The sequence below is a fragment of the Carassius carassius genome, chromosome 29, assembly GCF_963082965.1.
Source record: "Carassius carassius chromosome 29, fCarCar2.1, whole genome shotgun sequence".
Classification (NCBI taxonomy): domain Eukaryota; kingdom Metazoa; phylum Chordata; class Actinopteri; order Cypriniformes; family Cyprinidae; genus Carassius; species Carassius carassius.
In genome coordinates, this window is record NC_081783.1 from 15,528,732 (window position 1) to 15,541,209 (window position 12,478).

Sequence of the window (12,478 nt, forward strand, 5' to 3'; positions counted from 1 at the left end):
GGGTAGATGCGCTCACGGAATGACTTGAGACAGCATCAGTCATCTGATGTTACAGCCTACAGCTCGAGCCCCCGAGCAGGGGGGAGGTGGGGTTACCAGAGGGGAGAGTGAGCGAGAAAGAGGCAGAAAATATAATATTGAGGAAAGAAAGAGCTTTTCCTTGGGAATCGAGGTGAATGCAGGCAACATCCTGTCACACATGAGGAAAATACAATCGGGGGGCCATGTTACATCCCATTTCTATCAAATACACAAGTCTCCAGGAAACATTCAATCCAGCTCCACACATGGGGAACAAAGTAGCATGCCTTTATTGCACCTGTATGATATTAGCTTTTAGAAGAAAGGTCAAAATCATGCTTTTAGTTCTCAAAGGGATAGTTAATCTAAAAATCAACATTCTGTCATAATTTATTCACCCCATGCTGTTACAAACCTGTATGACTTTTTTTTATTTTCTTCGGTGGAAGGTATTATGAAGAATGTTTCAGCAGTTTTTTTTTTTCTTTCCTTATCACAAGATGTTGAGAAGATAATTCCATAATTTTCATTTTCATCTTATTAAACTATCCCTTTAATAAGAATTTAAGAAACAATCATGATTATTACTGCCTAAACAGCATCTCCAAATAAAATAAATGATCAAAAATTCAATACTCTTTCTCACATGCAAATTGAGTTCTTTACGTTTTCATGTAATTTTTTGTATCATAAAGGCATTATTATTTACTAGATTTTAGTAATAGTTAGAATAGTGTTTATTTTCAGATTTTCTGTTTTTTATTTTATTTATTTTTTTAGATTTAGTCATTTTTATTAGTTTTTGATTTTAAAATATGTCTAGAATTTAAGTTCAGTTTGACTTACAACTATTTTAGTACATCAAGTTACAACTACAGGTGCATCTCAAAAAATTAGAATATCATGGAAAAGATATTTATCTTTTGTAATTTAATTTAAAAAAAGCTAACTTTCTTATTGTGACGAGTGGGGCGGGGCCGAGGGACATGGGAGCGAGGCCGGTGGAGTGATTGGAGATGAGCTACACCTGTTCCACCCACCGGTCTCGAGGCCCACGGAGGAGATGGAAGGATATAAAACTGGAGCGACGACAGTGAAGGACGAGAGAGGACCAGGCCTGGGCTTTTAGTTGTGTTTTGGTTTTTATTTGAGCGCACCAGTCGTCCGTGAGGGGCTGGTGCGCGGTTTTGTGTTTATTTTTGTAATTAAAGTTTCATGTTGATTGTCCGCCGGTTCCCTCCTCCTTCTTCCCGATGATTATTAGAGTTGATATCATTACAGTGGTGCCAAAGCCCGGGAGAAGGAGGGACGCGCTGCTGAAGATCCATGCTGCCATCCACCGGAACGGGGAGGAGCAGGGAACGGGGGACTCCTGCCGGCTGCCCAAAACCGGAGGAGCCGTCGCCGTCCACCGGGCGGCGGAGGAGTGTCGTGCCGTCCGCCGAGGGCCATCCAGTGCCACCGCCAGGCACCGCGGAGGAGATCACCCAGCTGGTGGAGGGCCGAGCAGCAGTGCGTCTGGGAACCGGAATTTTTTTTTTTTCTCCTCTCTCCCTTCTCTCGTCTCTGTCGCTCCTCCTTCCATCTCCTTTTCTCTCGCCTCGCCTGTCCTACCCCCAGGTTCCCGCAGGTCCCCGTGAGCGGTCCCCCCCGGAGGGGGGGGGGGGAGTAGAGCGCAGTCTCGGGAGTACCCCCCGGCCCGCGAGGGGCGATGGGGGTATGTGACGAGTGGGGCGGGGCTGAGGGACATGGGAGCAAGGCCGGTGGAGTGACTTGAGATGAGCTACACCTGTTCGACCCACCGGTCTCGAGGCCCACGGAGGAGATGGAAGGATATAAAACTGGAGCGACGACAGTGAAGGACGAGAGAGGACCAGGCCTGGGCTTTTAGTTGTGTTTTGGTTTTTATTTGAGCGCACCAGTCGTCCGTGAGGGGCTGGTGCGCGGTTTTGTGTTTATTTTTGCAATTAAAGTTTCATGTTGATTGTCCGCCGGTTCCCTCCTCCTTCTTCCCGATGATTATTAGAGTTGATATCATTACACTTATAGTATAGAATCTAGTTTCATTGCACACAAACTAAAATATTTCAAGAGGTTTTTTTTTGTTTGTTTGTTTGTTTGCTTAAATTCTGATGGTTACGACTACCAGCTTAGGAAAATAAAAAATTCAGTATCTCAAAAAATTTGAATATTCCATTTTGAGCTTGATTAGTTGGATTAATTTTTATGTATAAATACTGTGTACTATTTTAGAACATGCAACCACAATTATGGGAAAGACTACTGACTTGACAGTTGTCCAGAAGACAATCATCAACACCCTCCACAAAGAGGGTAAGCCACAGAAGATCATTGATGAAATGGCTGGCTGTTCACAGAGTGCTGTACCAAAATATTTTCATAGAGAGTTGACTGGAAGGAAAAAGTGTGGTAGGAAAAGGTGCACAAGCAACAGGGATGACCACAGCCTTGGGAAGAGTGTCCGGAAAAGCCGATTCAAGAACTTGGGAGAGCTTCACAAGGAGTGGAATGAAGATGGAGTCAGAGCATCAAGAGTAACCACACTTAGACGTCTTGAAGAAAAAGTGCTACAGCTGTTACACCCCTAGAACCAAGCCACTCCTGAACCAGAAAAAAAACATCAGGAGCATTTAACCTGGGGTAAGCAGAAAAAGATTTTTAAAAATCCTATTTTCATATGAAAGTCAATTTAGCAGTTCATTTGGAAATCAAGGTCTGGAGTCTGGAGGAAGACTGGAAAGGCACAGAATCCAAACTTCTTGGAAGTTCAGTGTGAAGTTTCTGAAGTCACTGATGATTTGGGGTGTTGTGACATCTGCTGGTGTTGCTGCATTTTGTTTTATCAAGTCCAAATCTACCAGGCAATTTGGGAGCACTTATGATTCCATCGGCTGACAAGCTTTATGGAGATGCTGATTTCATTTTGCAGCAGGACTTTAGCACTTGCCCACAGTGCCAAAACCACTTCCAAGTGGTTTGATGACCATGATATTACTGTGCTTGTTTGGCCAACCAACTCGCCTAACCTGAACCTCACAGTGAATCTATGGGGTATTATGAAGAAGAAGATAAGTAACATTTGACAAACAATGTAGGCTGAAGGCTGCTATCAAAGCGACCTGGGCTTCAATAACACCTCAGCAGTGCCACAGGATGATCACCTCTATGCAACGCCACACTAAAACAGTAATTTGTGCAAAAGGAGCCCCAACCAAGTATTGGGTGCATAATTAAACCTGCTTTGGAGATCTTGAACTTTTCTGTTTTGTAAAAAAAAAATTTTTTTTGATTAATCTTTGAAAATATTCAATTTTTTTGAGATACTGAATTTTTGATTTTCCTAAGTCATAACCATTTAAATAAAATAGAAAACTCTTGAAATATTTCTATTTGTGTGCAATGAATCTAGAATATAAGAAAGTTTGCTTTTTTTTTATTAAATTACAAAAAATAAAGAACTTTTCCATGATATTCAATTTTTTTAGATGCACCTGTAAATGAAAATGAGAAATGCTCCTTTGGCAACTAAAATAAAATAAGTTAGTTTATTTTCACATTTTATTTCAATTAATGGAATTTTTTAGTTAACTAGATGAAAACAAAGCAGTTATTTGTGCTTGCAATGTTAAGATTGTCATCTTTTGCAAGTCTCTGGGAAGATTTTATTATTTAGAATGGTGCTCATGATCGCCCTCTATGCAACTGCTAAAGCAGACTGCTATCTGACAGTCCATGTGGCATTACCTCACCAGAGTATAGAGATGGAGGCATTAACTGGAAAGATATTTGGGAGGCCTATCACCACTGTGTCCTTGAACAAGGCACTTAACCTTGAATTGCGGCTGGATGACTGGGCCTGTGTTGAAGCTTTTTTATGTGCAACCTGCTTCAAACAAAACACAGTGGTAAAGGAGAATGCATAAAAGAGTGATATACAAGGAATGAATTGCTAGATTAAAGACAAGTGAAGCCATCTTTTTAGCAGAGAGATTGTGAAAAAATAGCACAGGAACATGAGAGGCAACAGATCTCACCACAGCAAGAACCATTGAAGTAAGATTCTTCAATCGCCATGGAAAAGGAAAATAAAGCAGCAAGCATGATATTTAGCATGTTACAAGTGCAAAAGAGCATGAAAGATACACATATTCTTAAATAGTCATGTTTTAATGTGGATAGGTTTTGTTTTTATTGAAGAAAATCCAAAAACCCTGCTGAAACAGCCAGCATATGCTGTGTTTTGCATGCTGGTCCCTAGCAGACTTTTAACTAGCTTATTCAACAATACTTCCTACAGTGATTAGCTTTGCTATAAGGAACCAGGCCACTCCATTATGTTATTTAACAGCATGTGAATACTGGTTCCATCATGTAGACCAAGCTTTAGCTACTGTAAACAACTGTCATTTCAATGAAGAGGTAGGCTAACTGGTTGATTTCTCCATGTTTCAAAGACTTCTTTGATCTAAACCAGCACCAAACCAGTACTAACTATAATAAATTAGCTTTGACCACCATGCAAATTCATGCTGATCTAAGGTGGTCTTTGCAGCAGTGAAGTGCTTTCATTATACTAGAATTTACTGCCTTGAAAAATTCTTGGAGCTTGGAGACTCATGGGACGATCTGAACTGGAAATGAACTAAGGCATCAGAAATTGCTTGAGTAAGATTAAACCAATCTCTAATGCTTCTGTAAACAATTGTTTGATGCACAGCATGTTACAGGAATTGTGACCAGAAAAATATTTTGGTGGGGTAAGCTTTATCTTGCATCCTAAATGTGGGAATGCTCTGAAGCTTAACTTCTGGCCAAATTAATTTCATTAAAAAAATACATATTTGGCTTGTTTGTACAGAGTCAGACAGTGTACTTTTGATATACAGACAGACAGACAGACAGATAGATGGATGGATGGATGGATGGACAGCTAAATGTTCTATCTATCTATCTATCTATAGATAGATAGATAGATAGATAGATAGATAGATAGATAGATAGATAGATAGATAGATAGATAGATAGATAGATAGATAGATAGATAGATAGATAGATAGATAAAGTACCACATTTAAACTGGCTGATTTTACTGTGCATTAATAAGAGAGTCAAGTGTAAATCACTCATAACCCAAAAATTTAAACACATCCATCAAGATCCAAACCAAAACAAACTGTTTTTACTGCATCAATAACAAAAACAAATGAAACACATCAGCATCTGGAAGCCTGGAGGTGTGAATGAGTACAAAACAGTGTGATGTTGTCCTGTTTTGCTGCTTATGAAATTGCACCAGCTCCACCTCCCAACAGATAAATGAAGGGAGTGAGAAGGATACTCTCAGGATCTCCAGGTCAACAAGCTGCTAAATGTTCTGCGCTAAACATCAAGGCCCATGGATATTGGGTGAGACACACTGGTCATTCTTTCTGGACCAGAAAGGGCTAAATCAGGTCAAACACCTCAAAAACATGTGATTTTGATACCTTTGGGTTTTTTTATCATGTCAATAACACAGTGTTTCTGACACCTTTGCGATCTTCTTGACTCTCCAAATTGATAATCTCCAGTTTATGACGAAAAGCAGCTTTAATTTGGTAAACTAGCACAGGCTCAATAACAACAAACATTTACAACTTCATGACAATTATACTGTTAGAGCAACAGTACTCTTGCCTGTGAGATGCTGCTTTATAATATAATGAAACAACATAAAACTCCTGTTATAGACTCTAAAGCAGAAGCTGAGCACTTGAGCACTTGAGTAATTGTTATCTTTAATATCCAATGCACTGCAACATCACTTTCTGTCATTTCTATTCTTCTCATTCCAGTGATTTAAATTTTATGTCTGTATGTTCGGATAAAGAATATATAGTAAATATATTTTACTAGGGCTGGCTAGTAGTCGTTCATTTTAAGCATTAGTTGACTAAACGCACATTTATTAGTAAACCGTTTAAGTCATGCTTATGAGCCTTTAATTGCCTACATAGCTTAATATGTAGTTAATATGTAATAGCTTAATATAATATAATAGCTTAATATAATAGCTTAATATGTAGTGCAAGCGCACGCATAAAGCTTGCCACAGCACACCAGAAGAAGTATCGATGATGAATGTGTCAGGGAAAAACAGTAAGATTAAACTGCATTAACATTTGAATAATCTATTGATAAACTAGTGTTTTCGACTTAAGAGATGAATGCGGTGACACTGACTCATTATATCCAGAGTAGAGGGTGCTCCTTCATGCAAGTTTCATACGGATTACATAATCTGTGAATATATATATATATATATATATATATATATATATATATATATATATATATATTCAGATTTGAATAGTTTCATTTGCAAGTAGACATTTCACTCTTCATAGATATATTTTTCATGTCTGTAATGCAAGTATACATGGAGTTTCACGCTCAAGTTCACAGAGGCCGAAACGGCAGAAAGCACATCCTGTTTGCTTTCATTATTTTACAAAAGCACAATGTCTTGTTATTGTGAGTGCACACAAATAAACATGGAGGCTTTACGTCTTGCTGTGAGCACGCTACTATTCAGCTTGCACACTCAGCACAAACACTTGAATAGCATGTATTTTTCTATTTTAGGTCCATGTAAAGTTGCAACAACTAACATATTTCAAATGATAAGCTATATTTGAGTTTGATGAATGATAGGCAAGAGTTTGGATGAAGGCAACTGTATTACCGCAAAAAACAGCCATTAACAATCTGTCCGTCATGGACTGCGTGACCATACCACTTCCTGTGGATTTTATTTCTGCGACTAAGCGACTAATACAATTTAGATTGACCAATCTAATAAATGACATTAATTTGTTAATCAGTTCATGTGTTCCTTGGGAATCAAACCCACAACCTTGCCATTGCTAATGTCAAAGAAATACAGATAAAAATATTTGCTATTAAAATTTCACCTACATAATATCTTTGCTCATGTGGAATTTCCTCATGTAGTATAAGGGAAATCCCTTTTCTTTTTTATGTGTTCAGTGCACAAACTGTGAAATGGCTGCTGAATTGCAGTCGGTAGGATTTGGTAATTGCAGGTTATGAGAAACACTCCTGCCCTCGCGCTGAGCTGCTGACTGGTTGATAAAAGCCTCTTGATTGAGTAATTGTGCGTTTGAGAGCCACATTGCAGGGCGGAGTCTGTAATCATAGCGTAATCTCTTGTTCGTTCATGCCCAGCACCAGCCAATTCACACAAATTCGAACAAAAGGGGTCAATAACAGCTGCTTGGCAGAAAATTATACTCTGAAGTAAATGGCACTTGAGCTCTGCTAAGTCAGCTCATCATCACTGTTATATCCATGGAGACACCAGTGCTTTCTGCTCGAGAAATGAAGTCTTTCGGCCTACAGTGTTTTTTCAGACTTAACCACCTGTGTGATTACCGGATCATCAACTCCTAAAATGACCAACCGACTCTGCTGAGTTGTTAAAAATTTTATTTAATGACACTTATGGGACCCCCTTCCACCCACCCCAACCACCAAACTACATGAATGAGATTAGCTAGGTGAGATCAAGTAATACTTCAGGACTTCAACCCAACCACAAGTAAAAGAGAAGCAAGTGAAACAGATGTTCCACAACATGTAAGGCGAATGGAGTGCTAATGTTCCTCGTGGGACTCTACGCTCCATTCATCACCTCATCAAAATTAGACATGCTGCCGTACTTATGTTGGAAGTGTTAAGAAAGAAATTAGCTCTTCCAACAGGTCCTAAAGTATTTAAGGGAGCTATATGGGTAATGCATGTGACAAATGCCAATAACCATATCTAAAGGAGAGTTCACACTGCCAACAAATGAACTGAAAGTCCTTTATTTTTAATAAAGTGTTGTTGTTGTTAGAGAGATAGACAGACAGATTGGCAGACAGACAGATAGATAAACATTCAGGTCATATAATTTAAGCAGTTTCCCCTATTAGTGGGGATACTGTCACTCTGTGAGTAAAGTCAAACATGATTGAATCTTGTGAACAGCTTTGCCTTTTGGTGCTGATGCTGCTATCAACTAATGCCAGCAATGCAAACTATGATGATGGGCAGAGGGTCTGATTGATGGTATGAGAGCGTTGCTGGATGCAGATTCGCCCCAAGAGATGAGAAGAGGCGAGAGTATAATTGCGTCAGCCACTGAAGTGTGTGAAAGGATTAGGCCTTGGCCACTCTTCAGCACACCCATATAAAAGACTGTCCCCCCTGGGAAGAAGTGCGCTGGCCTGCTTGTGTAGTGAAACCAGCATGCCGACAGCACCATTCGTCTTTGATACGCCTCTCCTCCCCTGCCTGTTTGCAATCTTAGCCTTGGCCTTGTCTTTCCCCAACCATGGCGTGTCCTCTCCGATCCTGCTCAGCTGCTCAACACTGTCTCTGTCTTCATTAGTCTGGCCGTATTACGAGCGCAAGCTTCCCTCAGGATGTGTGGTGGTGTCTTTCTCCTGTCTGTTTCCACTGTCCTATCTGTTTGGTTTTCTGAACACTATCCTGTAAAAATGTATCTGTTCATTTAGTTGTGGTTAAAATATGCCAACTGGCTCATCATCAAGACTATTGACAAAAAAGAGAGTAGTGAGTACTAAACAAACAGATTTCTGTCATCATTTACTCACCCTCATGTCTTTCTAAACCTGTATATATATATATTGAGCGGAGGAGTCTGCGCCGTTCGCCAGGGGGCCGGAGCCTGCTGCCTCCGTGAAGGTATCCGGAGGAGCAGGGAACGGGGGACTCCTGCCGGCTGCCCAAAACCGGAGGAGCCGTCGCCGTCCTACGGGGAGCGGAGGAGTGTCGTGCCGTCCACTGAGGGCTGTCCAGTGCCACCGCCAGGCACTGCGGAGGAGATCACCCAGCTGGTGGAGGGCCGAGCAGCAGTGCGTCTGGGAACCAGAATTTTTTTTTTCTCTCCCCTCTCTCGTCTCTGTCGCTCCTCTTTCCATCTCCTTTTCTCTCGCCTCGTCGGTCCTACCCCCAGGTTCCCACAGGTCCCCGTGAGCGGTCCCCCCCGGAGGGAGGGGGGGGGGTAGAGCACAGTCTCGAGGGTACCCCCCGGCCTGCGAGGGGCAATGGGGGTATGTGACGAGTGGGGCGGGGCCGAGGGATGTGGGAACACGAGCGAGGCCGGTGGAGTGATTGGGAAATCAGCGACACCTGTCACCCACCACCGGTCTCGAGTCCCACAGAGGAGATGTAAGGATATAAAACTGGAGCGACGACAAGTGAAGGACGAGAGAGGACCAGGCCTGGGCTTTATTTTATGTTTTGGTTTTATTTTGTGCTCATCAGTCTTTCTTATATATATATATATATAAGAAAGTCCCTGCCTTTTGTTGCTTTCATATTGAAAAATAGCACCCCATCATCTGAGTGAACATGCTTAATTTTTCTAGCTTGTAAAAACAAATAAAGACTTTTCCCTTGAGTCTCTGTAAGTGCTAGCGTAACCTGCAACATCAGGCCATGCCCCACAATAAAACAGATGTATGCACAGTCAACATTATGCTATTATCATGGGATCTCTTGGCCTTGGTCATTTTATTGTCTTGTCATGTCTAAAACTAAGCTCTTAAAATCAAACTGTAGTACACAAGACATGTAGGCTACACTCTCAGAAATAAACAATTGAAAACCTATAAAAACATTAACAATTAAAACTATAACATCCCAAAAGACAGATGTCTGCACACACATTGTACTGTATTTTGTGTCAATAAACACCTGCTGATAAACCATACAAAGAAATTTCAGTTCTGCCTTACTAAACCAGACCCCACCTCTGACATTTGGATCTTTTGATTTTCTCTCGCAGTTCCAGTTATTCTGAAGGAATGGAACAATGAGTTTCCACCTCTTCCTTGAACAGCAATTGGTTACTGCCACAATGTCTATCTACCTACTTCCACCTGGCTGCCTTCCCGTCTCATTAAAAACCATTATACAGAGCCTATAGCCTAACTTTTTTAATAAATTTTTTTGCCACTACAAAAACAGAAAAACAATCTTCTGTATACAGTTAGATCAGGTTGAAGCTTCAGATTAAAAATGCTTAAAATCTCGGAATGTACTTGGCTATCCAAAATACACTCAAAATACACTGCAATTAGCATGGCCACTCTTCACTTTGTAACATTATCATGTTTAAAAATGCTCTTATCTACAAATCTCTGTACTATCAAGAGCCGTGAAGCTAAGGTTGCATTTTTTCTCTCTGTTGAGGTTTCTCTCTGTAGAGTTACTGAGGCTGTTCTATATGCAAGATGCCCACAGCTGTAGCCCTGGATGACCCTGAGTGTTTGAAGCTGAAGGACAGCATGGAGACTGGGTTTAATCCTCTGGGCACTATGCCCACTGGAGCGTGCATACACAAACAGTCACAAACTGACACAAGTGTGTACATACCTGTACACAAGCACACAAACAAACACACACACACACACACACAGTATATACAGAAATGCCTGTAAACTCTTCATATGGGCCATACATACAAGTTGTGATATAAAGAGCAATGAAATACTACAGGCTACTACATGCAAATGAAACATACTGTAAACAACAGACACATACCAACAACAGAAACATACCAACTGGCATACTAGGTTTTTTATCCAACATCCATTATATATAAATATAGCACATTATGTATATGTATATATATGTATATATATGTATATATATGTATATATATATATATATATATATATATATATATGTATATATATATATATATATATATATATATATATATGTATATATATATATATATATATATATATATATATATGTATATATATATATATATATATATATTTATAATATTTAATTACAAATCATATTTATATTATAATATTTATTATAATATTTAATTATACTTCCTGAAAATACATTACTTTTGGATTTCAAGTATACACTCAATAGAACGTAATGCATTTTTTTCCACAAGGTCTATATTGTTTTCTTTGAGACCACCAGTACAGCTCTCATTGGCACTGTACTTAATGTCTACATCATTTAATTGACCTCTTGGTTTAACCTGTTTATGAAGTTTACTTGCTCTATTTATTTTCTTACTCTCTTTTTTGTTGTATAAAGATATCAGCCACAGGGGGCATATGGATCTCATGATATCTGACAGACTTTCTGAGCTTCTCATCTGGGCCCGTTTACAATTATTGTTTTATTTGAGTAAAGAAAAAAAAACTCCAGTAATTAACAAGAGACCTCTGCTCCAATCCTCACATCTGTCGCTGCCATAAACACAGATCTCCGTACACACAAGAAGTCACAAAGCAAACTCTACCGCTCAGCTATTTATTTGCCTTTTACCTTGTATTAGGAATATCCCTGGATACTCACACAATCTATGACTACTGCATGAATTGCAAGAGAACATTTTAATATTTCAAATGAAAAGACAGATAGTTTTAGGTAGCTCCATGGCTCATGAAATTCTGTAAAAGGCACAATACAAAATTTAGGCTACACCTTAAAGGACCTTAGCAGGTCATGTCCCTTATAGGAATAGTTCCCCAAAAAATGAAAATTTGAAGGAAGCAATATTTTGTATAATAGTATGGTGACCCATACTCGGAATTAGTGCTCTGCATTTAACCCACTCAAGTGCACACACGCAGTTGTGAACAAACATACACACCATGAAAACACACCCGAAGCAGTGGGCAGTCATTTTTGCTGCGGTGCCCTTGGAGCAGTTGGGGGTTTGGTGCCTTGCTCAAGGGTCTCACCTCAGTCATTGTAGTGAGGGTGGAGAGAGAGCTGGTCATACTCTCCCCCCACCTACAATCCCTGCCAGTAATGAGACTCAAACCCTCAACCATTAGGCCACGACTGCCCGTAAAAACATTTTTTCATTAAAGTTTGATCTCAGTGATATCATATTGATTATATTAGTGAAGGTTTTATTTGAATTAAGAGGACATACTGGACACCAAATAACATGAAGGCCAATGTGGCCACTTACCAGGCCGTCGCAGTTACTAATAGCTACGGAGGCTCCCTGCATGTCTGTAATGTCTCCAACATACATGCAGTCACTTTTCAAAGGCTCGGAGTGCATGCCATCGGAACCCTGCCACTCCATCTTGGCTCCGGGAGCCACCAGGCGCATGTTACGATGCAGACGCAGGTGAAACTCCCGGCCGAAGACGGTGACGTTGTAGTAGAGTCGCTCTGGCGTGCCTCCTTCGGACTCATGGTGGGCGTGGTCGGCCGATGCCGCCTCTCTTCTCCAGCGCCTACGGAACTGCCCATCTTCTGGACCAACCGATACCGCATGGGACAGGAAGCGGCCTTCTGCATCAGTAAGAATGGGCTTCACCAGTCCATAGTCCCCCAGAACATGCTGCAGGGAATCTGCATTGAGTTACAC

General features: G+C 40.4%; 1 protein-coding gene across 3 annotated transcripts in view; it reads right to left on the reverse strand.

Moving 5' to 3' along the window:
• LOC132109715 (A disintegrin and metalloproteinase with thrombospondin motifs 2-like) overlaps window positions 1-12,478 on the reverse strand; it is a 137,050-nt gene that overhangs the window by 122,266 nt on the left and 2,306 nt on the right. For all 3 annotated transcript variants that reach the window (XM_059516020.1, XM_059516018.1, XM_059516019.1), the window contains exon 2: window positions 12,071-12,462. In XM_059516020.1, coding sequence (XP_059372003.1) covers window positions 12,071-12,462 — 392 coding nt within the window. The remainder of the gene's footprint in view (window positions 1-12,070; window positions 12,463-12,478) is intronic.